Raw genomic sequence first — 27,673 nt, 5'->3', positions numbered from 1 at the left:
TGAAAAATTTCTTCCATTGGGATCCAAATGCGAGTACCTTGAATGAGTTATTGATAAGGCACTATAATGTCATCCGATCATCTATAGATCTGCGCATTGACAACCTATTGTGATCTAAAATGTGGGCATTACCCTTAGGATAGATTGTAGTTCCACTCCATTCATGGAGGTTCCAATCGCTCATTTTGACATTCTGGTGACAAGCTGGAAGAGTGTTATTGGAATATGACTTTCCTCTCTATTGAGGTGGCAATGGAGACACGATAATACTCGGTAAATCCTTGATATCAACATGTTCCTGCGAGCCCAAATCGACAACTCTTACAGCCTCAACATCCACAATGCCTGCCTTTAAAGCCATAAATTCAAGCTCCACCTCGTAGCATGCGGACGGGGCTAGCGGGCCCACCCTAGTATCAGTACTTAAACATACAACATCGGTCGGCTCGATAGCCGCATTCTTTTGCATGGCATTGATTATATTGGAGTCCAAGGCCGCATCGGCTATTTTGGGATCTTTTCGCGTACCGCCATTCCCGGTCGAGGGCGGACGAGTAATTCGTGCGGCTTCTGTTCGTCGCCGCTTGGGGAGAACTGTAAGGGCTAGTTTTCGAGGTCGGTCGGAGCGGTTGACGATGAATACGGACCAGGTGAAGGGAATCCCGGGGTATATGGGCTTGCTAACAGGTGGAGCACTAAAGGTCATGGTGACACCAAAGTCGGGCACAGACGAGTCGCGTTGCTGGCGCGTAGTTATATCAACGGAAGGGAGAGCATCTGGTCGACTGATGGCGAGAGTAGAGACCGTGGGAGCTTCGGCGGACGATCCGATGGAGAGTTGAGCAGGTCGGTGCGGTCGTACTATGGGTTGGGTGGGATGGCCGAAGCCAGGGTTAAGTGGTGGTGTAAAGTCGAGAGATGTTGTCCAGCGCATTGATATCTGTGGCCGGCAGATACTAGAAAGGTTTGCAGTAGCTGTTATAGAGATTTCAAGGTTTCGGATTTGCGTTTTGTTTGTAACATCCGTATCATCTGGCAGCAGCCGATAGAGAAACGTGATATCATCTTGTGGCCGCCCACGTATAGGTAATGTCAAGCCCGACATGGTATTAAGATCTTCCACACTGCCGCCGATGATGGTAAGATGGACCTGTTCGACTGTAATCTGGCAATTGGCGAAGGATGTGATATCGACATCTAGGGATGCCATTACCGCTACGTTCGTTGACGTTGTATTTGCCCTAGAATATCGGACACGAGCATTTATGGCTGGATAAACCTTGACTGAGTGACGGGATATATTTTTGAGCGGCCGCATAAGCTCCATTGTAGCTTGCGTTACTGGTTTGACTTGGGATACTCTCAGTGCAGAAAGCCTAGGCTTGATCCCATCCAACGCAGGATCATCACTAAAAGCCTCAAGCAGGTTCATCCCAGACGGGACCTGGCTGGGGAGATACTCTTCGGTGATGGTATCACTTTGTACTTGTTCAGGCGCCTTCAAGTTTGCCATGGCCGAAAAGACCACGGATGGGTTTTGGAGGCGCAATCGCGGCCTGAGGAGGAATGCAGACAATTTCCATACAACAAATATACGGCCGGGCTCAGTATTACCCTCTGCCTCATCCGGACCCTGGACCACAATCAGAGGGTCCTCACTATCCTGAACAGAACCATTGTAGATGACTTCTTGAGCTGGAGGCCCATCGTAGTTTTCTGGCTGAGCATTGACTACTTGCGCCTCGAGATTGATCACCAGTCGTCCGAGGTACGATCGGAGGGTATTTTCGTCAAAGTAGGGGGTTTGTAAAATGACATATACATTAACAGTTTCATCTATCATCTATGAATGAGTAAGAGATTGACCTTGCACAACAGCTTGGTGCACTAACCAAAAAAGAGCGACTGCCTTTGGGGTATGGCAGCTAGAGGAGAGGTATTGCCTTCATCCAGACGTTCCATAGCACCGCTCAGCGCCTCCTCGATATCGAGATCACTTGCTGACGGAACAATCGTGTCAAGAACAGAGCTCTCGACAAGATCGAGGCTACCACGAGGGCGCGGTTCATCGTCCATATCCGTTTCTGTCATCATCGCTGCTGAAATAACTTGCTGTAGTCCTAGAATAACAGTAAAGTTCTAGTATTCTCAGCCTCCCAGTCGGCTATAAGAATTGAAGTAGCAACAAGTCAGGAGGTTGCTGCATACTTGGAGAGAGAGATAAGTTCACCGTTTTGTCGCATTACAAGGAAGAGCATGGGTGTCTAACTGTCTCCTGAGGTTGGTTGAAGCTTTGACCACCCTGGCTAGTTGACGTCTCTGCGCAGATCGCGCCTCGCGCTTCGGAGGCCGCTTGTGGTTTGCGCGAGCTTTTAATTCCTTCATCCAGCCTACTCAAATACTTCAACTCACACGATCTAGAGCTCAACGCAGTCCAGCAGCCAGCAAGCGCGACACCCTTACACCCCAGTTCGACATGAACGCGCCAAACGGGATCAACGGCCATGCAGCTGTTCCTGGTCTATGGAGCGAAGCTCGAAATGCCGATGGGCGCATTTACTACTACAATACAGTTACCAAGGCGACGCAATGGACCAAGCCAGAAGACCTAATGACGGCGGCAGAGGTATGACTTTATATGATATCCCTATTCAGCCCATGTGCTAATTGATTCCTATAGCGTGCTTTATCAGCCCAGCCCTGGAAAGAGTACACTGCCGAGGGTGGAAGGAAGTATTGGTACAATACAGAGACGAAGCAGAGCTCATGGGAGATACCAGATGTCTACAAACAGGCGCTCGCGAAGGAAACGGTTGCGCCAACACCTGCACCAGTTCCACAGTACGTTTACCAGACAACCCTCTGCGTTCTATTAGCATTCTAATTTCAATAGAGCACCTACATTTGTCGCTGGCGGCGGCTTTACATCTTCCCAGTTTGATCAACCACGAGACAGGGAACCGCTTGGAGAAGCTCGACAAATTGCGTATGGTAATGATGCTAATGGGAGCCGTGCACAAGTCTTTGTACCCGCAAATACCGACCCTGATTACTCAACCTTCGAAGAAGCAGAAGCGGCCTTCCTTAAGCTTCTCCGTCGCCAAAATATTGATCCTAATTGGACCTGGGAACAAACGATGCGGTCAATTATCAAAGACCCACAGTACCGGGCACTGAAGGATCCTAAGGATCGTAAAGCGGCATTTGAGAAATATGCAGTTGAGGTGCGGCTTCAGGAGAAAGACCGTGCAAAGGAAAGGCTCGAGAAGCTCCGTAAAGATTTTGCCACGATGCTGAGAAGTCACCCAGAGATCAAGCATTACACTCGTTGGAAAACTGCACGGCCCATCATTGAGGGAGAGACCATATTTCGATCTACGAATAACGACGATGAACGGCGCCAACTCTTTGAGGACTATATTATTGAACTTAAAAAAGCCAACATTGAACGAGAAGCAACTACACGAAAAGCTGCTATGGATGAGCTGGTAGATATTTTAAAGGCTATTGATCTAGAGCCATACACTAGGTGGTCAGAGGCACAAGGTATCATTCAATCTAACCCGAGAATCCAAGGCGACGAGAAATTTAAGTCGCTCAGCAAGTCGGATATCCTGACTGCTTTCGAAAACCACATCAAGAACTTGGAGAAAACCTTCAACGATTCTCGTCAGCAGCAAAAGAATCAGAAGGCTAGACGTGAACGGCAAAACCGAGATCGATTCTTGGCCTTGCTTCAGGAGTTAAAGGCTGCGAATAAGATTAAGGCAGGGTCAAAATGGAGCCAGATCTGTCCATTAATTGCAGAGGATGACAGATATCAAGCAATGCTTGGACAATCCGGATCTACCCCGCTCGACTTATTTTGGGATATGGTTGAGGAAGAGGAGCGTGCGCTTCGCAATACCCGAAATGATGTATTGGATGTTCTTGATGTAAGTTTGCCTCTATTAACCAAGGACTCATCCACTAACGGCAAACTAGGACAAAGGGTTTGAAATCCAGCAGAAGACTACTTTTGACGAGTTCCTTGCGGTTACGAAAAATGATCGACGAACTGCTAACATTGATCGAGACGCCGTGTCATTAATATTCGAGCGGGTAAGCCGTGATTATCCCTTTGGCTAGTACATTCTAACTTTGTGTAGCTACATGAAAAAGCTTCGCGACGCAGCGAGGATAATAAGCATCAAGCTGAGCGCCAACAGCGGCGCGCTGTGGATGCTCTCAGATCTTTCATTAAACATCTTGAGCCTCCGGTTCGCCTCAATCATACTTATGAAGATATTAAACCACGCATAGATAAGTCCGAGGAATACCTCGCAGTATCCTCCGACGAGCTTCGTCGATCCGCCTTTGACAAGGTCATCCGACGTCTCAAGGAGAAGGAGGATGAGGAGAAGGATCGTTTGAGACGCCGGGAGAGGTTCTCAGTAGACAGACCGACCCATCGTGAGAGGGACAGAGGTGAGAGACCATACCGTGCCAACGGACGTCATGCTAGGACAAGTCGCAGTCCAGAACCAGATGCGTACGAGGCAGATAGAAGGAAAGCTATTGCCGACCGGGAAAAGAACTATCGGAAGTCTAGCGTCGCAGACACCCTTCTTTCCCCCGGGCGCAGAGGCGACCGAGACCGTGACCGGGAGAGGGATATCGATCTGGATAGGCCGCATCGCAGCCGCCGGGACGAGTCTATGAGCCACTATGAGCGTGAGCGGCGAGACAGAGATGATGAGCGAGAGAAGCTCTACCGCAGAAGAGGCGACCCAAGGGGAAGTATCGATGAGTTACCTTATGGGGATGAAAGACCTACCATGGGAGGTAGACGACGAAGAGCTGACAGTGATGTGGAAAGCGTTGGTAGCGCCTCAAGAAATGCAAAGGTTCGTCGAACTATCAAACTATCAAACTATCAAACTTCATGGAACTCTTATCTAACGGCGAATATTTACAGAGACCGAGGAGAGAATTAACACCACGTGAGCGCTCCCCGCCTCCTCGTGAAAGACGTCACAGGACTAGGACACCTCCTGCGGCTATTCCAGCAAAAGAGGAACCGGCTGTCCACTCGGGCAGCGAGGAGGGTGAAATCGAAGAAGAATGAAGAAGACGATAAAAAACGATATGAGATACAGTCAAGAGACCCAGCGAAGCTGCTTGTACGTATCCGAACACACCGAATATTCGTAGCATGATGACCTTGGCAGACAGAGTTAGCATCGATCACGTCGGCGCCGCATGCAGAGGAAAATAATTCGGATCGCGTTGATTTGAAGGACTTTTCGGTGTGTATCCGTCTCTCCTAAACCTCATCGACACCATCGATATCCCTTGATAATTCGGCATCCTTGATGCCTCAGTATGAGTTAACTAGTTAATGCAAAATCATTTCTCCACCTGGCCTCCAATGTGATGCATTTGCATCGGACGGTAGTCACCCACTTGACCCGTTTGCCCCTCAATCTACCTCTAACAAGCTACCAAGCTACATCCCATACAAAAGAAATAGTAGCTGTAGAAGCAGGACCAGGCGAACAGGGGGTAGACTACCGTCGCCGTGGTTAATCATCCGGATCGTCGTCTTCATTGGCGGCACTTTCTTCATCTAGAAGCGCTTGTGCCACCGTATGCCCTGCCGTTTGCAATGCTGCCCCATTAACGCCTAGTAATGCACCCTGCAATGGGGGGAATGTATCATGTGAAGTGCCCTTTTTAACTAGGAGGAGCCTTTTGCTCGTCTTCAAGGAAGAACTATAATAGGATGGTTAGTGGATATGTTGATAGGGGACTTGAATCGACTTACATAATTGCCACCTAGCTTCTGATCCTGGTCAAGTTGAGAATTGTGTTTGTTGATGCGAGGTCTGTAATTGTTTGGATCCCGACGGAAGGTGACATCGAGATTCTTCAAGAACTTGTTGCAGCCTGTGAGTAGGGATTCAGGGGTGTTTGCACGGGCGTCAATGCCGGGCTCGCCGTCGAAAACGATGACTCGGTCTGCAAGGTATGTTGCCATGATGAAATCGTGCTCGACGATGAATGCCGTCTTCTTCGAATGCATGATGAACCTCTTGATCACACGTGCCGCGATGATACGTTGCTCTGAGTCCAGATAGGCAGACGGCTCATCGATAAGGTAAATATCTGCTGGCAGACCCAGGGCGAGGACAATGGCGACACGCTGCAATTCACCTCCGGAAAGGGTTTTGACTTCCTGGTCAATGAATCCATCAAGTTTGAGGGGCTTGACAACATCGGTCTGGAACTGTGGGAGGAGGAAAGCAGTCTTGATCTTCTTGAAGAACAGTTGTCGAACAGTGCCATCAAACTTGGGTGTGATCTTCTGAGGCTTCATGCTGACCTTCATGCCCGGAACTTTTTGGTTGCCGTCCGGGTTTAAGGCGCCAGCTAGTAGTTTACAGAACGTGGTCTTGCCAGTTCCGTTTTCACCCATCATTACGATAATTTCTGAATCAGTGAAGTCACCGGCCTCAATTTTAAGGTGGAACGTGTCGAGTGTCTTTTCCATGGCAGGGTATTGGAAAGCACGGGATCGGTCCGTAATGAACTCGTCGGCAGCCTCAGCGATGCGGAACGTCAGGGACTCCTCTCTGAAACGCAAATTCTCCGTGGGGATGTTGCCATCGAGGAAAATATTGATGCCCTCTCGGACTGATGCTGGCAAGGTAACGACACCATAAACAGCCGGTCTACCGTAGAGGACGCAGATAAAATCGGAAAGATAGTCTAGGACTGAGAGATCGTGCTCCACGCAAATGACATAGTCGTCTGGTCTGAGTAAGGACCGGATTATCTTCGCAGCGCTCAAACGTTGCTTGACATCGAGGTAAGATGAAGGTTCATCAAACATATAACTGCGAACAATATTAGAAAGGGTTCGAACTGGTACGGTGCCAATATTACATACACGTCGGCCTGTTGCACACAGACAGTTCCAATAGCGAATCTCTGAAGCTCTCCACCTGACAAGAGATTGACATCTCGGTCCATAATATGATTCAACTCTGCGACGGGTCAGTGGATATATACGTGTTTTAAGGAGGGCTGTATTCTTACCCAGGACATCAAGGACTTGCTCCAAATTATCCATCGAAGCCTGAGCCTCGATGAGCGTCCTCACTGTCTTGTCTACGCTCCTGATTGCCTTGGGAATGCGGTCGACATATTGGGGCTTGACGATAGCTTTCAAGTCATCTTCGAGAATCTTGGTGAAATAGTCTGCATATGGCCATGAGCACGCTGAATAACCCAAAACTCCGGGGGGGACATACTCTGTAGTTCAGAACCTCTGAAATACTTGATCACATCCTGCCAATCAGGTGGATTGTCAAATCTTCCCAGGTTGGGCTTTAACTTTCCGCTCAAGATCTTGAGAGCTGTACTCTTCCCAATACCGTTGGAACCAACTAACCCTAGCACCTGTCCCGGTCGTGGTGTTGGCAATCGATGGAGCTTGAAGCTGTTGGCGGAGTATCGATGGGTAACATGCGACTCGAGATTCGTTGGCAGATTGATAATGGTGATCGCTCCGAAGGGGCATTTCTTAGGGCAGATACCGCAACCAATACACAGTGTTTCGGAGATGAAGGCAATCTTGGATGAGGGCGTCACTTCGATACAGAGTTTTCCGCTTCGGACAACGGGGCACGACTTCTTGCACTCCTGTCTGCATTTCTATTCGGGTTTGTCAGTACACTTTCTAGGCTTCTCTGTGTATTGTAATTTAGAGACATACTTTTGGCTTGCACTGAATCCCAGAAAATTACTTGTTAGCATGGTGATTTGTTCCACGGCGGGGTAGCGGGGTAGCATCGTGTTGTGGCATCGATTCTCCATACCTTATCAGCGCTGACGATCGCAATACTATAAGAATTACACCGTTAGCTGGGGGTTCAAAGGCTATGCTATGATTGTAGACATGGCGAGGAGCAATGAGGCAGATCGCGAACGCACCGAGTTAACTTGTCCGACATTTTGGCGGGTTTGCGCTAAAGGCGAGACGACGGTATAAGTGCGTATGGAGAGTATATACAGCTTCGGGCGCTCTTGAAGGGCAGATAGATATATGCGCCTTATAGGGGCACACACGCAGTCTGCGAACGATGCTGGGCTTCAGAGGGTGTCGTTCAGTTGTATCAATTTGCCACGGCTGCTCCGGGGATTTCGAGTTTGAGGAGTTGGGAGAAATACTTATGAAAACATGGCTCTTGCAATCACCAATTGTGCTATTGGCCAGGCTGTGCGAACAACTCGCAAAGGGGAGGATAAAGCGGCGCTGTGCACTTTGTTCTCTCAGAGACTTGACAGCAGATTCTAGTGCCGCATTGAGCAAACCCTAAGCCTGCCAGCCCCGTGACTCGCCTCCCCCTCAGGGTGCCACGTGATCCCGTAGCCCTGGCGTGCCGCTTTTTGGCTCGCTGCTCGCTTAGCTCAGGCGGCGGGAAATGACTGAAGGTTAAGGCGCCGAGTGCAACAACCCTCTACATGTCCATGAAGCACATCCAGACCTCCATAACTTACGAGCTATACGTCCACCACCACCCTCGTTATTCGGCCACAATACAATAATCTACCTCCCGGGGGGCCTGTTCAAGATGGCTTGTGAGTGTGCCACTTTTCTTTCCTACTAGCAAGTGCAATCCTGTGGCCTATATTACTCTCAAGGCTGGAGTCCTCCGCGGAGTCGAAGATCCATCGTGACCATCTATATATCCCGAGATTTTATCGACTCGGACGCCTCTATATACACTTATATGTGTCTGCTTTGAGTCTACGCCGTCGTTTAGTTACCTGCCAGCATTTATACTGCCTTTTCCGCCTGTCATCATCATCAATCGGCCATAATCCATCATCAGCCCTATATCCCAGACACCATTTACACCTTCGAATGAAATGCGCCAACAACGTTCAGAGCCTCCTTGTGCCATCTCGGACCATTCCTTAGGCAAATCTTGGATCGCCTGCTTCTCTACCGCCCGCTCATATGACTGTGAAAATTCTTCACCTGCGAAATCTTGAAGCTATATCGGCCATATTGCTAACATTGTTGCTCTAGCCCCGCCATCGACAACCACGCTGCTCCATACGACACAGCCACTACCTCTTTCCAATGGACACTCTTCTCCGTTAGACAATTCTACACTCACAAACGATGACGCCCCGTACGATAGCGAATCCGACCTCTCCGAAGTAGCAGTCCCCGTCGTCGACGCGCCCTCACCGGCGACCTCGACGAATCAACAATCCGAGTTTGGCGCTCAAGATATCGATGCTTCAGAACCTTCCTCACCGGAAGCCCAAGATGCCTCCGATGATGCCGATTTCGATATGGAGGAGGGACCTGCTCTTGCGGTGACCAATGGCGGGCGAGCAGACCGCTCAACGTCTACCGAATCATCCCGTCGACCTGGTAAGCGGAAGGCAGATCTTGAGGACCAGCATATCTTAGCGAATCCAGAATTATATGGGCTTCGGCGGAGTGTATGTGGTTATTTATCTGTAAATCCAGAACTTCGCTGACTTAGACTTCCAGGGTCGTCCAGTTCAGCACCGACCTATTGTATGTTACCAGCACCGGATTCAGCTACCCCTACCCAGACACGGTTTGAATATTTACGTGATATAGATTGAATCTGATGACGACAACGATGATTCCGACTCTGACATCGTGCCAACCCACAGAACAAAGCGAAGGAAGCAAGAGCGGTCACGGCCAAGTAGATCCTACTAACCCACCTCTACAGATACGACCGCTGACAGATGCTTTTGTAGCATCGAAACGCGAGACTCCAATCCTACAATCAGCATCCCGCTCTGAATCAGACAGTGATACTTATGGTGGGGCGCGAGCCCGAACGCTGACCAAGAAAAACCGACGCCGGCAGCTCGAGTCCAATAACCTCGTTCCTGTGTACCAAGAGAAGAGATGGAACAGCCGAAGGGCTGCACAAGTCACAGCCGGAGCATATCAGGAGAGCGATGATGAGCTGGATGACGAATCTGAAATGATGACCCCCAATTACTGGGCCGCGGATGCTGAAGATACAACACCATACATTGACGTCGTACTGAAGCACCGGCTCAAGGAGGGTGTCGATATGACCAAAGAGGACCTAGGTCGCGATGATTTCGAATATTATATCAAATGGCAAGGCAAATCCCACTACCATGCAACCTGGGAGACCACCACATCCTTGACTGGCATGCGGGGCTTTCGCCGCCTCGAAAATTACTATAGAAAGGTCGTGCTCGAAGATATATACATGTCCCGAGGTGCAAACATACCTCCAGAGGAGAAAGAGAAGTGGATGCTCGATAAAGAGCGGGATTCGGACGCGCTTCTTGATTACACAAAAGTTGAGAGAGTTATCGGCACCCGGAATGGCGAAGAGGAGACCGAGTACTATGTGAAGTGGAAAAGTCTCTACTACGAAAGCTGTACCTGGGAAGCTGCCTCTCTGGTCAGCGAAATTGCCCAAGATGCTATTGATGGCTTCCTGGATCGCAGTTCGCGGACATTGACATCAAACAAGGAAGAATCCAACCCGAACACTCGGGGTCCTCACGTGCCCATTCGAGAGCAGCCGTCATACATCATGAATGGCCAATTGCGAGACTTCCAGATTACTGGCTTGAACTTTTTGGCTTATAACTGGACTAAGAACAAGAATGTCATCTTAGCGGACGAAATGGGCCTTGGAAAGACCGTTCAAACTGTGGCCTTCATGAACTGGCTCCGCCATGACAGAGGTCAGCAGGGGCCATTTCTTGTTGTCGTCCCTCTCACAACTATCCCCGCCTGGGCCGATACCTTCGATAACTGGGCGCCTGATCTGAATTATGTCATCTACAATGGCAAGGAAGCATCTCGGAGCATCATCCGCGAATACGAACTTCTTGTTGATGGTAATGCCAAACGCCCAAGGTTCAATGTCCTCCTGACTTCTTATGAGTATATTCTCGTAGACGCTCTATTCCTAGGACAGATCAAATGGCAATTCATGGCGGTGGACGAGGCTCACCGGTTGAAGAATCGTGAATCCCAGCTGTATCAGAAGCTTCTTGATTTCAAGGCCCCGAGTCGATTACTGATTACTGGTACACCTGTTCAGAACACTCTAGGAGAGCTATCTGCTCTTATGGACTTCCTCATGCCTGGCGAACTCGACATCGAAGAGGATATGGACCTAACTGAAGATGCCGCTGGCGAGAAAATTGCAGCCCTTACCAACAAGATCCAGCCATATATTCTGCGCCGAACGAAGCAGAAAGTCGAGAACGACTTGCCACCCAAGAGCGAGAAGATCATCCGAGTCGAGCTCTCTGATGTTCAGCTAGATTATTATAAGAATATCCTCACCAGAAATTATGCCGCTTTAAACGAAGGTTCCAAGGGCCAGAAGCAATCGCTTCTCAATATCATGATGGAACTGAAGAAAGCCAGTAATCATCCATATATGTTCCCAAATGCCGAAGATCGAATTTTGAAAGGCAGCGAGAGACGGGAAGATCAACTCAAAGGCCTCATTGCCAGTAGTGGAAAGATGATGTTATTGGATCGACTCTTGACGAAGCTGAAAAGGGATAATCATCGAGTCTTGATATTCAGTCAAATGGTAAAAATGCTTGACATTCTAGGAGACTACCTCCAACTTCGTGGCTACCAATTTCAACGCCTTGATGGAACCATTGCTGCTGGACCTCGTCGGATAGCTATTGATCATTTCAACGCCGACGGCAGCAACGACTTCTGTTTTCTACTCTCCACGCGTGCAGGCGGCCTCGGGATCAATCTAATGACGGCAGATACCGTCATCATTTTTGATTCTGATTGGAATCCCCAAGCAGATCTACAAGCAATGGCTCGCGCGCATCGAATCGGCCAGAAGAAACCCGTCAGTATATATAGATTGGTGTCCAAGGAAACTGTGGAAGAAGAGGTTCTCGAACGTGCTCGCAACAAGCTCATGCTTGAGTTTATTACAATCCAAAGAGGGGTTACAGATAAAGAGAAGAAGGAACTTCGTGAGAAAGCGGTAAAAGCTGGCAAGATCGATGATCCAAAGTCATCTGATGACATATCCAGGATCCTCAAACGCCGAGGACAGAAGATGTTCGAGCAATCTGGTAATCAGAGGAAGCTAGAAGAACTAGATATTGACTCGGTTCTTGAGAACGCCGAGGAGCACAAAACAGAAGTTCCCGAAGGCATGACTGCTGATGGTGGTGAAGATTTCCTAAGGAGTTTCGAATATACTGATGTCAAAATTGACCTCGAATGGGATGACATCATTCCAAAAGATCAGCTTGAGGGAATCAAAGCGGAGGAAGAAAAGCGGGCACACGATGAGTATCTCAAGAAGATTGTCGAGGAAAATGCCCCTCGAAAAGCCACTCAAAAGAACACTGCTGAGTACGAGAGAGAGCAGCGCCTGGCAAAGAAGCGAGCACGGGACCAGGCAAAGCAAGACGAGCTAGATGAGAAGAGAGAAGCGCAAGCCAATCTTGCCGATCCCAAGAGAGAGCTCAATGAGAAAGAAGCTAGGAATCTCTTCAGGGCCTTCCTTCGCTATGGATCTATGGAAGATCGCGGCGAAGAGCTTATCAAGGATGCTCGACTTGTTGGCCGGGACATCGATTTGCTACGGTCCACGATACAAGCAATCACAGACGAAAGCGACAAGCGACTCAAGGATGAAATAGCGAGAATTGAAGCTATGGAGCGCGAGACCAACAAGCCTCTCACAAAGAAAGATAAGAAAGCTGTCCTTTTCGACTTCCTCGGTGTCAAGAGATTGAACGCAGAGACTGTCATGGAGCGTCCGGGTGAAATGAGGATGTTGAGGGACCTCATCACCAGCTTATCTGATTACAAAAATTTTCGTGTCCCCGACGCTTCCAAAGCCGCCCATTACTCTTGCCCTTGGGGCGCTAGGGAGGATGGCATGCTACTTGTTGGCATCCATAGGCATGGGTATGGAGCGTGGGTCCAGATTCGAGACGACCCAGATCTCGGATTGACAGATAAATTCTTCCTGGAAGAGCATCGTGTTGATAAGAAGGAGGAGCGCAATAAGGGGGAAGAGAAGGTGGCCAAAGCTCCTGGGGCCGTTCACCTCGTCCGAAGAGCCGATTATCTACTCTCGGTCCTAAAAGCCAAGAACTCGGACAATCAAGCGGCTAGACGTGCGGTAGAAAACCACCACCGCAACAATAAGAAGCAGGACCGCGTTAATGGGCACCGGCGCTCCGAAACTCGAGGGTCTATCTCTGCCTCGCCGGCACCTCAGTCAAAGAAAAACTACCGGCAAGCCGAGAGCCGGGACCGGGATCGGGACCGGGACCGTGATCGCGCACATAGCCACGGCCATGGTCATGGCGACAAGCGCGATCTCAAGAGGAAACATAGTGTTCCAGGCGATGATCGTCCCAACGACCGGTACTCAAAGCATCGAAGACCTGAGAGCAGCCGTTCCAAGTCAAGTAATGTTGAAGATCCCATGATGCGCGAGGTATTCAAACCGGTCAGAGAAAGCTTGAAAAAGATGCAGCTAGCCACCAAAGACCGGATCAACTCCCAGAAGGAGCGAGCCACTATCCTGAAAGGCGAGCTTGTGACGCTTGGAAACTTTATAATGTCGGAACTTAAAAAACCGATTCCGGGCGACGTGGACGCCCTCCGAATTAGGTTCTGGTAAGTTTGTCGAGAATATTTGATAGTGTATAAGGCTGACCATCTCCAGGGAGTACGTTTCCACATTTTGGCCTGTAGTAGATCCACGCCCAGGCGGAGGGCAGTTGCAAAGAATGTACGAGAAGATTATGTTCCCAGATGGCAAGCCAGGCGCGGCTGCTCCTGGGGCAAAAGCAAAAACCAACGGTGCCTCGGCGCCATCGTCCGCAGGCATCAAAAACCGAGGGTGAAGCATTTACACATAGAAATCTGTTCCAAATACATTGCGTCGGCGTTTTAAATGGAGCTTACTTATTTTTTGGACTTTTTGGCTGGGGGGCAGGTATATTGTGTGGGTGGGATCATTGGCATTCAAATGGGCGTTGTTGTTGCTTTTAGAGGAAACATACCATCCTCCCCATTGGAGTTGCGATATATTTGCATCGATCTGAGCCTACACCTGAGACGTCGCTCTTTTTTCCATAATCCGAGGGGCTAATTTGCGCGGGGGAAAAGTCCGAGGATTAGTGTCTGACTGCTAGATGGTGGAGAGTCAGTGGTCACTGTTGATAAAATGGCATCAGTCCACTCTATGTCTGGTCATGATTTGTGGTGGTGATTTTTCTCGTGACCGTGAGTCTGCGGCGTATATCTTACCTACACCAGCTCCTGCTTCTCCCAACAATGTCTATCCATTCTATTGCGTTCTACCTTATTTAAGATCTAGCTCTGGACTCCCTGCGGCCTTGTCCTCGGGCATATTCAAAGCTACGGAACGTGTATTACTCATGGCGGGGAGGTAATACTTCGTATCGCTAACTGCATGGTGATTAGCTTTCAGCCCTCTCCGGTTGTGGCTTTGTGGCGCGCATACGCCGCAACGCCCTTTCATTGCGAATTGGGACCTCGGGTCTGACTGCCCCGGGGCAGAGACTCAGAGAGGCTTAAGCCTCCAAGTGTTCCAACACACAAAAGCAAGGAGGATCTACAAAATCACAGGACTAATCCAACGGTAACCATGCTGGAAGGCCAGGAATAGCATCCTAATTGCACCTGCTGAGCTCCTACTACGTAACAAGGGCACCCCGTTGTTGGAGTTCTAGATCAGGTAGGTCGCTACTCCGGAAGTCGCCACGGAGTCGGTGATTGTACGTAGTACCAGTACGGTCCGTTGTAGGAGAGCCAGCGTGCCCTTCGGTGGGTTTTCCACCGGGTGTTTATTTCGAGATATGATGGCAGCGTCGTTGGTTCCTTAGCAGCGGTCCCGGTTCCTGGGACTCGGACTCGGTCTTGACAAGCCAAAACAGCAAAGGCTCACTTCGCACCCACAGACTCACAGTCGGCCCGAGCAGTGCACAATAGCAAAGCGCAAAAGAACGGATGGAGTGTGCTTTGGTTTCGAGTTTTTAATCCGCCTATCGACACCTCGGCGCTTGTAGGGGCTGGATGGATGTATTTACGGGGCCGGGGCTTCTGGCTGGTAAGAGAAGTGTTTCTCGCGTGCGTGATGGGTGATGATGCTTGTTTGCTCCCCGCGAGTTCCCAGGCTCTTCCCCCCGCTAGAGGAGCTTAACCCTCAAGCTTCAACCTCCCTCAGCCTGCCACTGACACCTTCCCCCCCTCCCCCCCCGAGTTGCCCCAAGTTGCCCCAAGTTGCCCCTAAGCGCTCTCCACCCTGTGCTGCCACGTTACCTGCGAAAGTTATGCTTATTAGTATCCGTCGAGCTCGCGCCGCAAACGCAGAGCGCATTCAGTAACGTGTCGCGGGGCATTACTGGTTATTACTGGCTATTACTCGGTCACTGATCACTCAGTCGCCGTCACTGGTCAACTTGGTCGGCGGAGGAAAAGCCAAAAGAAGGCCCGACTCAAATTCCGGGTGAAAGTAGCTACATTAGTACATGCGTCTTGGTCGCCCGGGACGTGCATGGAGAAGTGGTGTACATGGACATTACATGACATACAGAGTGATAATAACAATGCCTGGAAATGGTAAAATGACAAATGCCTGCGTTGCTGCTGCTGCACCGTGGAACGCATTAGGCTGGTTAGCCGTAATTGTATTTTATTTATGGGATTTGGGTTTGATTTGGATTTGATTTGGTCTTTTATTTGGCATGTGGTGTGCCGGAGCCGCGTCTACTGGCTAGTACTCTATCCGACGTAATTCGCAAACAGTAGTACTTTGTACATGTGCTGTTCCTCCTATACATTTTTTTCATATTGGCTACCTAGGTAGGTACCGAGGTACCTAGGTAATGGTATATAATTTTCACTGCATGTTCATAATTACCAACGACACTGTATCTATTACGGTTCGGAAAATTGAACCGAATAGATTAGGTGCTTATTGACTCCATTAACTTGACTTTAGGTTTTGAGAGGTGGCTACTAAGCGGTTTATTTATACTACACATCTATCTATCACTATTGGCGCACGTTAGTAAGTACCAAGTGCTAGGTTTGTAATATACTTCGTAAGTCATGCGAGTCCGGAGTACAGTACGAAGTATATCAACCCATCCAACTTATTACCTGGGTATAAGTTGTATCCGTAGTATTGTACCAAAGTACTCCCCACAACTAGGTTCTTACAGAGGATGGATTAAATCAGTTGTATCCACTCCGTTTCGCCTTCAGGGGGTTTCCCCAGTTCCCTCCCACAGTAGCACCGGGGGAGTAGTGGCCGCTAGTCCCAGCTGCTTGAACGATCCGATATCGATCCCCAAGTTTACCAACACCTGTCTCCAACACACGAACCAACACATGAACCCAACACCGACCCCAATCCCTCTCCATAAAATATACTCTTCGCATCCACATCTCCATCCCTCCCCAATCTCTATCTCCATTCTCTACCCATGCATCTCTCCACAGATGGTGCCAGCGCGCCGCATGCACCCCCCGTTGGAAGTTGGAAGGCCTCGTTGCCCTTGGGGCAGTAGCCGCTTCGAGTCTACCTTCGGTGTTATTGTTTAGGATTATTCGCGGGGCAAGCCTTCCTACTTGGCACACGAAGTTACGAACGGCTTCTCAAAGTTGAAGAATCTCGTCCGTACACTGTATTATTGAGTAGTCCTCATGGTTTCCCAAACGGCCCCCCTGGCCAGTTGCCCTGTCTCCCCCGTATACAGAACGACGGGGACAACCAGGGCCCTAGGCACAACCGTGTACAACCCCCTAGCTCTCCACATTCTGGAGGGAGTCTTTGCCTCGTGAGCGCTGGGATCCCAAATGGGACAACAATTTCCCAGCCTATCCAATGGTGGCCATGTCAGATTGGAGTCTACTTGGAGAAGGACCGAAGCCTGGATGGCTCCGAGGGCACCATGCAGAGCATATATATCCTTGGGTGGTTCCCAAGCGAAGCATATTATCCCCATCGTCTTCCTTCTCTTTCAATCTGTCCTGACGCCGGTGTGCTGCAATTCCTATCTGTTAGACAGATAGAAGATACCTCGCCCTTCTCTTTCCCCTTCGAGCGTCATCCTCATCACAGTTCGCCATGGCTAGACAAGCGGTTATTCAAGGGACGGCGGATACCTCTCGCATTGAGGCCCCCGTCACCTTCAAAGCCTATCTTATGTGCGCTTTTGCCGCGTTTGGAGGTATCTTCTTCGGATATGACACAGGATGGATGGGTGGTATCATGGGCATGAAATACTACATCAGGCAATATACTGGTCTTCCTGTGAGTATCTTTCTCCCTTCTGGTCTGCGAGCATCTGGCGATCCTCGAATGAGTTCTAGCAGTTGAAGGTCTTGGGGCGTATTTGGACTTTCTGAGTCCTTACAACCTTTAGGACTTTTGGCGTTACAGTTTACTGTTTACCTTTTGCCAGTCGCTCTTTTGAATATGATGGTCATCTGACTTTTTATAGTACCCCGCCGCGGATGCCAGCGAGGCGATTAAGGATGCCTTCGTCCTTCCAGGATGGGAACAGTCTCTCTTGACCGGTATCCTCTCTTGCGGTACATTCTTTGGTGCAATTATCTCCGGTGACATTGCCGATCGCATTGGTCGTCGATGGACTATCATTGTCGGCTGCTTGACGTTCTGCGTGGGATGTATCCTCGAGGTTGCGTCTACTACATTGGCAGTCATGACTGTTGGTCGTCTTATTGCTGGTGCCGGTGTTGGTTTCATTTCCGCCATCAGTAAGCTCATCCCCATTCAGAAAGTCCCGTCCCGTGACTCAAGCTAATATTATATCTTTTATAGTCATTCTCTACATGTCCGAAATTGCCCCAAAGAAGGTTCGAGGTGCTCTCGTCTCCGGATACCAATTCTGCATCACTATTGGTATTCTGCTTGCCAACTGTGTCGTATACGCAACTCAAGACCGTGACGACTCTGGCTCATACCGTATTCCCGTTGCAGTCCAATTCCTCTGGGCTATCATCCTTGGTCTCGGGCTCTTCTTCCTTCCCGAATCGCCACGTTATTTCGTCAAGAAGGGAAAGCTGGACGAGGCTGCTAAAGCACTAGCCAACGTTCGTGGACAGCCGCTCGACTCCGAGTATATTCAGGACGAGCTTGCTGAAATTATTGCCAACCACGAATACGAGTTGTCGGTCGTTCCTGAGTCTTCCTACCTTGCCTCATGGACCAACTGCTTCAAGGGAGATATTTTCAAGGCCAACAGCAATCTCCGCCGTACACTTCTCGGAATTGGACTCCAAATGATGCAGCAGCTTACTGGAATCAACTTCATCTTCTACTATGGAGTTGTGTTCTTCAAGTCTCTGAAAACTATCAGCAACCCTTTCCTCATCAGTTTGGTCACCACCCTCGTCAACGTGCTCTCGACTCCAATTGCATTCTGGCTCGTTGAGAGATTCGGCCGACGCAATCTCCTGATTATCGGAGGAAGCGGTATGGTCATCTCTCAATATATCGTCGGCATCATTGGTGTCACCGTCGGCCAAGACAAGGGACCCGATACCAACAAGCCCGCCGTCTCCGCCATGATCGCTTTCATCTGCCTTAACATCTCCATGTTCGCCTCCACCTGGGGTCCCTGCGCTTGGGTCGTCATCGGAGAGGTCTTCCCCCTCCCCATCCGATCCCGTGGTGTCGCTCTCTCCACCGCCTCCAACTGGTTCTGGAACTGCATCATTGCCATCATCACCCCCTACCTCGTCGACAAGGAGTACGCCAACCTTTCCTCCAAGATTTTCTTCATGTGGGGATCCCTCTGCGTTATCTCCGTCGTGTTCGCATACTTCCTCGTCCCCGAGACCAAGGGTCTGTCGCTCGAGCAGGTTGATCGTATGTTGGAGGAGGTTGTACCTCGCAAGTCCCGCTCTTGGGTTCCTACCTCTACCTTCGCTTCCGAGATGGGTCTTGTTGAGAAGGGACTCACTATCAACGTTGGCAAGAATGGAGATAGCACCGATGAGGTCGAGCCAGCGGCAGCCGCTCCCCCTGCGAAGGAGCTGTCGTAGATGGTTGCGTAGATGTTAATACTAAGTGTATGGGCTGGTGAGAAGGAGGTGGATGCGTTTACAAGGTTGTTGCTTAGTCCCATGATACCAGGTCCTTAAGACATAATGTAGAAGGCTAGCAATGAACATAATACCCATACAAACCTCCATCTATTTCATAAGTCTATTGTATCCTTCAGTAATACTAGACAATAACTCCTCAGCTCTTCGTCCCTACAGAATATAAACTTAAGCACGTTGGTTTTGCACTAGATTCTAGTTTTGTTGCATATCGCGAAACATTCGCTGCCGCCTTATATCCGGTATATCGCACATGCAACAAATGGACCGGTCCCCGCCGAAAGCGCCCGACATCACCCCGCTCTGTCAAAAATCCTCACTGTACTAGTAGCCTATTTACATCAAAAGCATTCCCATATTTGTTTATTCCCTCTACCTCCCTATCCTACATTCCTTCTCCCCAACCAAGCTTATAATATACCTAGGTATGTTGAGAAACTTAGCCCATCCCCTGAAAATAAATTACGAGAGAACCTGCAACGGGTAGGGGAGAGGTCCTAGTTACCTGCACTTCCCCATTTAAAACAAATGCACGCGATGGCAAAGGTGATGGGCGATGTGGCTGAAATTCTTATGGATGTATTGCGATGGATATCCCATAGAGAGTTGAGGCTATTCAAGCAGCGCTAAGTAAAGGCGTAGTTTAGCTTATCTCTCAATAATACAAGTAAAAAGAACACCGTTTTCTGTTTTCTCTTTAGAGACTTTTGGGTGGTATTTTTAAGTTATATTTAGGGGCAGTGAAAAGCGAGTTATTTTATCAAGATCTCAAGAAGGCAATATCGGTATATTATCCTGCACACTGAGAATAATCCTTGGGATTCCCCACCATGCGCTGTATCTATGTACACAAGAAGCATGTAACGCCATATCAAGTCTCTTAAGGATTCATTTCCTGATCCGGATATTCAGAGTCGCACCCATTGGTGCTTCCGGTTTCAAGAACCCAAACACTGTGACACTATTTGATGCCAAAGAAAAACCATCCCCCTTATTCATGGGAGGAAGTTGCCACAACTCAAAGACCGCATCTCTATCAATGCTAATTCGAACATAAACGCCAATGTATGATAATAGTATGAACACTTGCCAGCGATCAAACTCCAGAGAATGTGACGCTGACTGCTGCCTGAGCTTCGAAGCCGCAATGTGTGGAACCCGGAGAATGCATTGGTCACCGTGTATCTGGTAGAAGTAGAAATAACATAAGGAACAGCGGAGTCGATTTAGCTAAAGAATAATTCCATGCCGGAGGGAACACTTCCTTTGGGAGATATTGTGGCTTCGTGATTGTATGCTGGGATCTCTACAGAAATGTATCGAGACTTTGTATCGCCGTTGGTACGGACGTCGAGGGGTGAGACTTCCCGCATGGGAGGAGTTGGTGCTACGGCCAGGCCCGGGAACAGATCCAACACCGCTGGCTTTTTGTCCTTGGTTGCAGCTGCTTTTGATGTCTTTGTCGCGGTGAAAGTGTGTGTGATGGTGTTCGTAGGTTTCGAAGAAGGAAGGGGTTTCCTCCCTGGTTTCTTCTTCGGCTGTCCGTTTTTCTTTAGTTGCAAAGGCTGTGAAGATCCAAATGGGAGCTGCGGTTGCTTCATCTTTGACTTGTTTGCTAAAACAGACGGGCTCTGTTGTCGAGGGGTGTCGCTCGGCGTCAAAATGCCCTGGGTCTTGATAGCTGTGGTTGGCGTTGAAGGCACCACTACTCCGACCAAAGGGTTCGTTCCCTTCATTTCATCCTCAATGAAGCGATATTCTCCAATGTCCCTGTCATCCCATCGCGGGAGACCAACACATCGAGCGACGTCATCACATTCCCCGCGAACTACCATATCCCAACCATTTTTGAAGTCCACGCCAAGTGGTTCTGGGTCGATATTAATCCAAGCGGCAAATCCACCCCGACGGCCTCGCGTGACAGCACACATCTCACGTGCCAACCGACGAACACCTGGGACCTTCAGACTTGTGCCGACAACAATGACAGCATCAGGTCTGCTCTTAAGATCCGCATGACTAGCCGCTCCAATGGCCTCCTCGTCGGGGTTGTATTCATTGTATAAAAGTAATCTCGGGCGAAGACGACCAATTCCGTGGCTTCGTAAACCGGCCGCGACCCTGACGCTATCTGTAGACTCGCACTCCGTGCAGCTTGGAGGTTCTGGCCCTTGGAAGAGCGACCCGTCGAATTCTGACAATTTGTGGCATTTGCTACACGTCATCTTTTCCAATCCACCGTGTAGCTGGATGGTCTTTGGCCAAGGGCCCTTAGAGTTGAGCGGAACGTGAGTCGCCAGGGGAGTCAACGATGTCTCAATGCCATCGACGTTCTGGGTGTACAATCGCATCAAGCGACCTTCCTCAGCGAGCGTCGCAAGCATGTGGTGGAACGGAGTAGGCTCTGCTGTCTGGGTCAAGAGGGAAAGCTCTCGAACCATGTCATGGAATGAGCTCGTCGAAGAATCATCCCCATACACAGACGCATCGAAGAGGTGCTTCCCAGAGGACTTCAGTTTGTGTTGACTGCGCAACGTCGAGAAAAGACCGGTTGAAGAGCGGAAATCGGGAACTTGAATAGGTGTCAGCAAGAGCAATTAAATAGGGACAAATATTACATACTGCCTGCAGACACAGAGATGCCCGCCCCGGCAATTACAACTATCTTGCGCTTGGTGCGCAAGACGTCGGTCAACTTCTTGAGCTTCGCATCCTGGGCCTTATGATGATCCTTATCCAAGCTCGCATTCAGAGCACGAAGGTCGAGATACTCTGTCTTTAGCTCCTTTGGCGGCGAAATCTTCCGCTTCTTTGCAGGTGGAGGCGCATCACCATCTGCCGCGCCGTTGTGGGCCTGCGACAACGGTCTCACATCAGAATCATGGCTCGAGGGCGGAGATGGATAATTGGCAGGTGGCGAAGGGGATCTAGAGCCTATGCTAGATAGCGGCGAAGAGGGGAGGGAGGAGCTTGAGTCCATGCCGTTGAGTGTTACGTTGCGGGTTGTCAATATCGATCAAGGCCTCTCTCTAGAGTTTGAGGTTGAGGAAGAGGGTAATGTGGGGAGGAAGGGTTTTGTCGGAATAGAAGATAATGACGACGGCTCGCAAGGACTCCTCTTCTCAGGTCATTGTTGTCGGTTTTATAGCGGACTATTTGGGTCGAGTAGCGGTCGTCGGCGGCGGTGACGGGGTTTGGTGGTGAGACGATGTTGAAGAGGAGAAGACACGAGGTTGGAAGAGCGGGAAGGCAGTTGCAGGCCGGAACCAAGCTCGACCGCTACTCGCACTTCTTACTGTAGGTACCCAGAGTCCCTAAGCGGCGGGATCTATGATTTGCTTGCGGGATGACAACAACAACAACCGGCGCACGTGTGGAATCCGGGGGCCGCAGCAGCACGGCGGATCACCAGGAAATGCTTGGTTTCCGTTTGATATTCTGAGGCAACCTCGTGGTTAAAGTTTCATATCCTCCGCTGTAGATTCCACACTGGGTGCGGTGTTACACTACGTGAGAATAGAGCCTATCAAAAACAAAGGAGATACCAGATGTTTTGGTTGCTAGAACTAGTAGCTGCGCTATAGGGATGGGGATGTTTAATATCCTATACTATTCTATTTTGGCCTGTATGTACAGTATATACATATCAGTTATCAGCATGAGTGGCAAACAGAGTCTTCTCCCGAGTACGAGATAGTATTATTATTAGCCCAACAGTCTGTTTGCTCTACTCGGTACTCGGGACTTGCGCTTTGTATTGTTTTGTTATTCGATTCCTTCCTGGTGCAGAGATGTGCTGGTCCCGGTGCCGGTTTAGGCTTAGGCTTCCCGCCAACCCTGCCCTGCCTTGCCGAGACTCGCTTCAGACTCCGTTCTCCGTTCTCCGTTTTCCGTTACTGACTGTACAGGTAACTTCGTATACTCCTCAGCTCTCGTTATATTATATTTATATTTATATTTTTATTCCGCCAATAGACTGGGATGGTCATATTACAAGGCCGTTGCGTGCGTAGCCTAATATAATTGCATTGGCATTGCATACCGGGAGTTGGCCCCTCGTTCCCGGCAGGCTGGACTCGCAACCAGCGTCAAGTACGCGCCTAGCCTTGCGCCAGCCATGCCATTGATCATGGATGAAGATATGGATATGGAAGATCTCTTTGGTGATAGCGATGGCCTCTCCCTGCCGTCTCGCCCGCCTTCCAAAGAGCTTTACCAACGCGTCGATGAACTTAGACGGGGTGGCTGCTGCCAGTACGCGCATCGATTCCCGTCTCAATTTGTTTGCACTTCTAATATTTGAGTAGGGGTATTGCGTGGTCTAATTGGGGCTGTATAGCTACAATCGCCGTGGACGGGGCTTCCTTGGAGCTGAGAAATCTTCGTTGTCACCCTGAAAATGGCATCTGGGGACTAAGTGAACCTTTTGTCACGCCGCCATTTACTCCAACCTTGGAGGGCGGCCCATTGAAGCATCTCTGCTGGAGCCCGAGTGGATCGGAGCTGGCAGTCATTGATACGGCAGGAAGAGTCAACATTTTAACCCTGTTCTCCTCGCTGAACAAACCTACTCTTCACCGGCATGGCCAAATTGATCCAGCAGATGACCTATATGGCGTTGTGGGCTGTTTCTGGTTAAACGTGGCTCCATACAGTCCAAACCGGCCAGTATGTCTTAAGCTCCGTATTGTTCCTGGCCTTGAATTGACTTTTGTTGCAGTCATTCCTAAACGGCCCGGCTGTTAAAGAAGGATCTACCTATCGATATGAGGGCTCTCAAGCTCCTGTGTTTGGCCCGTTCCACCCTGTACATGCCAAATCCGCATTCGTTTGTGTGACAACAAATGGTCTTCTACGGATTATCTTCCCTCAAACTAATGGCAAGTGGTCCGAGGCACATACAGAGCTAGAAAGTGTGGTTTCCTCTGATGACCTTATAACCCACGCGGCCATTTGTCCTGATAAAAGTAAGCTGTCGCAATGTCCTCTTAAGGTATATGCTAATATCCAATTCCAGACAATACGCTACTTATTGCATTTGCCACCACTTCAAAACAACTCCGAGTTTTGCGTGCACTAGTGGATTGGGGTCAGCCGAAGCCAACGGGAGGGAATCATGCTGCAACTCAGCCCTTGAATCCTACCATCAAAACTCGCCATGTTGCAGCAACAAGCTGGCTACACGATGCGCCGGGTGAGACCTTAAACGCTTCAAACATGGATTCGGCCATGACGCAGCTATCTCACTTAAAATTCTTGCCGTCTTGCGGTGATTCGCATGGACGTACAACCCCCCCAACTATAGTCGCCATTCGCTCTCACATGCCAGCCTCAACGTCACATTATAATCAAGATGTGCATACAACCGTGGATAGATGGGAAATCCGTGAGAAACTTCAGACCGTTCACCCAGCTTTTGAGCAATTGAGCTCGCGTAAGAATAGTGTGGGGTCACCGCCAGGAGTAAATCTCTACGTTCTGCAAGTTATTCGTAACATCAACTGACTGTACCTAGCCCACTTTCTTCCTCAAAAAGCTTGAGAGCTTAGTTATAAATAAGACTCTCCTTGCCATACAACCGATGAATCTTGGAAAGGTTATCATCTTTGCATACAGCGACAGCTCGGTTGAGTATCGAGACCGCAGTACAATGGCTGAGACTTTCACCGATCATGACTTAGATCGGGTTCACCATCTTTCCCAGATTGGGTTTTCATATGCTGAAGATGAGCCTTGTGAGTATTTTACCTGAATCCTAGGGTCCATAGTGGCGTTGCTAACGAAGCAAAGGCCTGCAGGTTGCTTTATCACCCAGCTTCTGCTCTTTAGTGCAGATTCGGAATGACGGGAAAGTCAAGTGGAAGCAACTTGAATACCGTTTAGGCGAAATTGGTTCTAGTATGGATGACCGTAAGCAGCCTAACCTACGTTGATATAACAAGCCTAACTATAAGCAGCTCTGTATGCTGGGATTGTTGCAGCTCTCGCACTATCCTGTTCCACTGCGGTAATGAGAAACGTCACTTATGATGACTTGCTAGCCACAGCCCACAAATTATCGAAATCTAGTAAGGCAATTTCACCCGTATTTCTTAAACAGGTACATACTGACGGGGATAGATCTTGCATTTGACTGGCTGATCGAGCTGTCAAAGATTTTAAAGGCGCCAGTCGATTACTCAGAAGAACAACATTTTGATGTATTGATCAGGAATACTGCTATCCAGCTGTGTCTATGCATTCAAAATTCCCTTGGATTTCATGGAGAATTCCATCCACGAACATTTCCCGGGAAGTTTGCCTGGCTAGTTCTCCAATTACGAAATATCGTTGTCCTGGTGACAATGGCCGCAAATCTAAATGTGCCAGATGGGTCAAATCCCAATACTAAAACATCACCCCTCGAAGATCCTGGTAAATGAATTTCTGCCCCTTGACTTCGAATATGTGCTAATACATACTTAGAGGTGATCAATGCTCTCGCTGGGTCTGTCCGTTGGATTCTAGATCTCATGGCATGGTTAACAGATACCCTTTTGACTCTACCGAGCACACTTCCTCCATCAATGGATCTCACGAAACCGGACGGCTTCAAACTTCCCGAACTACTCGCACATCTCCGATCATCGAATACCATCTCCCTACATATGCTGCTTTCTTCCCCAACTCGCGGGTTTCTGACTGCTATCTGTCGGCGTCTCAGTCACCTCGACTGGATCGCTCGACGAGCGATAATGCAATCAAGCTCCAATCCCGCCTCCAACCCCCCCAACGCAAACCCATCCCAAGCGAACAGCTCTTCCATAAGTCCTGCCCTCCGAAACGCATACCTCCAAATTGCTACCCTGACAACCAACACAATCCTCCGCATCAAAACCATCGAGACCCTCCTCGGATCCCTCACCAGCAATATCAAAGAAGCTTACCGAAACGCTAGCCCTTCGCTTGCCGGCCGCCCTGCAGAAGCTGCCCGCAACACCCTTGAAACAAAAATGTTATTTGGTGGCTCATTCCCCGACGCATTCAAGCCCGTCATTGTGGAATTGTTCCGCAGAGGAGGTTTACTAGAGACGGTGCGGGACGACATCGAGCCCGCTAAACTTTTCTTCGCTGATTTCAGCTTGTTGGAGGTGGATGAGGATGCGGCCAGTGTAGCGAAGAGGAAGAGCTCTGGTATGACAATGGACTGTTTTCGGAAAACGTGGTTAGAAAATCCGAAGAAGCGGAAGGGTGGAAATGGTGGGGGGAGACAGGATGCCGCGGCAGGTGGGGATGCGAATGGCAGCGGGAATCCACCACAGGATGGCGCTGGGGGTGGGAGACAGATTGCACGGTGGAGGAGATGTGCGAGGTGCGCGGCAGTTATGGAGGATGTGCTTACGGAGAGACGGGTGCTGCAATGGTTGATTATGCAGCAGAGACGCTGCTTTTGTAGTGGGTGGTGGGATACGCTTGCTTCAGGGGAGACGGTTGCTTGATGGATATATCTAGCTGCTCTGGGATACCTGTCATCCCGGTTCGTGTTGCAGATCGACATACCCCACAGCTCCAAGGATAAATCTTTTAACAAATATGGTAGTCTACTGAATGTAATTGTTCTATATCCCTTCCTAAACTATGTCAATTTGAATAAGCAATAAACTGAGCTAGTTCGGACTTCTTCAAATCACATTTTTTATGATACTTCTAAACCGGCGACTTAGTAGATAGAGACTTTACAGAGAAAAGGGGCAAGAGTAAGCAAGGATATACAGGGGAGACTTCATCTCGATAATAGGTGGTTTGATTAAATTATAATGTAGCATTCATTTTGTTTTTGGATATCTGAATGATGAAGGCCATCTCAAGTTTACAGGTAGAATAATGAATAGGTCGAAAGTAAGATAATAAAGGTATGCCTAGTACAGGGGAGAAGAGAGTCTTTCGTAGAACATATATAAAATCTCCGATTTCATCGAGGCTGGGCTTATTTTCGTGTTAATATGCGTGTTTCCAATGCTCGTGGTCGTATTGTGGCTGGGTAACTACCACGTACAATGGGACACTGCATGGCTAGCTGGCCTCGACACCGTCCCCTCGCTGCAGGGAGCCCTAACTCGAAATGTTCTATCCATGCCAGATCTACATGTCGTGCGTCGTKCGTCGTACGGAGGACACTGGGCACCTTAACTGCCACAAGTACCTAATAAATCTCATCTGCATTCGCGTTGCCACGTGTTCACGTGATCCAATTTCCAGCGCTTGTATATCATGTGATAAGTCCACGTCGGAACGTTGTCAATCGGGAATACTCGGATTCGACGTTCCAGAGAGGCTGATTTGTCGCCTGCCTCCGAAGATAGGAGGTGTCGTGGGGGACGGGCGTGCAGCGAACCAGAGCAGCTTCCGGCGTCCTTATCTCTGGGAGGAAAGAACCCTTCCGTCGCCAGGCTGATTACGTCGCACTGCATAGATGGGTTATCGGCCAAT

At 49.4% G+C, this 27,673-nt stretch overlaps 7 protein-coding genes across 7 annotated transcripts; 4 read left to right on the top strand and 3 right to left on the bottom strand.

Annotated features, from left to right (window-relative positions):
• Positions 1 to 238: 238 nt before the first annotated feature.
• Positions 239 to 2,094, bottom strand: BP5553_01924 (Uncharacterized protein; the record flags this gene model as incomplete). Its single annotated transcript, XM_032010547.1, has 2 exons — positions 239 to 1,836; positions 1,893 to 2,094. The coding sequence occupies 2 exons, from the start codon at positions 2,092 to 2,094 to the stop codon at positions 239 to 241; spliced, it is 1,800 nt and encodes a 599-aa protein (XP_031874601.1).
• Positions 2,095 to 2,476: 382 nt separating this feature from the next.
• BP5553_01923 (uncharacterized protein) lies at positions 2,477 to 5,107 on the top strand (the record flags this gene model as incomplete). The annotated part of the gene is made up of 6 exons (XM_032010546.1): positions 2,477 to 2,626; positions 2,681 to 2,841; positions 2,894 to 3,935; positions 3,985 to 4,101; positions 4,149 to 4,886; positions 4,958 to 5,107. The coding sequence occupies 6 exons, from the start codon at positions 2,477 to 2,479 to the stop codon at positions 5,105 to 5,107; spliced, it is 2,358 nt and encodes a 785-aa protein (XP_031874600.1).
• Positions 5,108 to 5,715: 608 nt separating this feature from the next.
• Positions 5,716 to 7,997, bottom strand: BP5553_01922 (putative RNase L inhibitor; the record flags this gene model as incomplete). Its single annotated transcript, XM_032010545.1, has 7 exons — positions 5,716 to 5,754; positions 5,807 to 6,878; positions 6,932 to 7,028; positions 7,081 to 7,242; positions 7,296 to 7,698; positions 7,863 to 7,887; positions 7,978 to 7,997. 7 exons carry the CDS (start codon positions 7,995 to 7,997, stop codon positions 5,716 to 5,718), a joined length of 1,818 nt encoding a protein of 605 aa, XP_031874599.1.
• Positions 7,998 to 8,916: 919 nt separating this feature from the next.
• BP5553_01921 (uncharacterized protein) lies at positions 8,917 to 13,947 on the top strand (the record flags this gene model as incomplete). Its single annotated transcript, XM_032010544.1, has 5 exons — positions 8,917 to 9,013; positions 9,080 to 9,504; positions 9,557 to 9,583; positions 9,768 to 13,717; positions 13,767 to 13,947. The coding sequence occupies 5 exons, from the start codon at positions 8,917 to 8,919 to the stop codon at positions 13,945 to 13,947; spliced, it is 4,680 nt and encodes a 1,559-aa protein (XP_031874598.1).
• A 3,254-nt stretch (positions 13,948 to 17,201) lies between these two features.
• Positions 17,202 to 19,144, top strand: BP5553_01920 (putative high-affinity glucose transporter RGT2; the record flags this gene model as incomplete). Its single annotated transcript, XM_032010543.1, has 3 exons — positions 17,202 to 17,387; positions 17,578 to 17,854; positions 17,919 to 19,144. 3 exons carry the CDS (start codon positions 17,202 to 17,204, stop codon positions 19,142 to 19,144), a joined length of 1,689 nt encoding a protein of 562 aa, XP_031874597.1.
• Positions 19,145 to 20,430: 1,286 nt separating this feature from the next.
• BP5553_01919 (DHS-like NAD protein) lies at positions 20,431 to 22,184 on the bottom strand (the record flags this gene model as incomplete). The annotated part of the gene is made up of 2 exons (XM_032010542.1): positions 20,431 to 21,776; positions 21,827 to 22,184. The coding sequence occupies 2 exons, from the start codon at positions 22,182 to 22,184 to the stop codon at positions 20,431 to 20,433; spliced, it is 1,704 nt and encodes a 567-aa protein (XP_031874596.1).
• A 1,137-nt stretch (positions 22,185 to 23,321) lies between these two features.
• On the top strand, positions 23,322 to 26,682 carry BP5553_01918 (Uncharacterized protein; the record flags this gene model as incomplete). The annotated part of the gene is made up of 9 exons (XM_032010541.1): positions 23,322 to 23,458; positions 23,512 to 23,872; positions 23,925 to 24,171; positions 24,222 to 24,667; positions 24,720 to 24,939; positions 24,995 to 25,114; positions 25,162 to 25,272; positions 25,325 to 25,618; positions 25,670 to 26,682. The coding sequence occupies 9 exons, from the start codon at positions 23,322 to 23,324 to the stop codon at positions 26,680 to 26,682; spliced, it is 2,949 nt and encodes a 982-aa protein (XP_031874595.1).
• Positions 26,683 to 27,673: the final 991 nt, after the last annotated feature.

Source organism: Venustampulla echinocandica (genome assembly GCF_003357145.1).
Source record: "Venustampulla echinocandica strain BP 5553 chromosome Unknown scaffold_0, whole genome shotgun sequence".
In the NCBI taxonomy this organism is placed as follows: domain Eukaryota; kingdom Fungi; phylum Ascomycota; class Leotiomycetes; order Helotiales; family Pleuroascaceae; genus Venustampulla; species Venustampulla echinocandica.
This window is presented reverse-complemented; position numbering and strand designations above follow the sequence as displayed.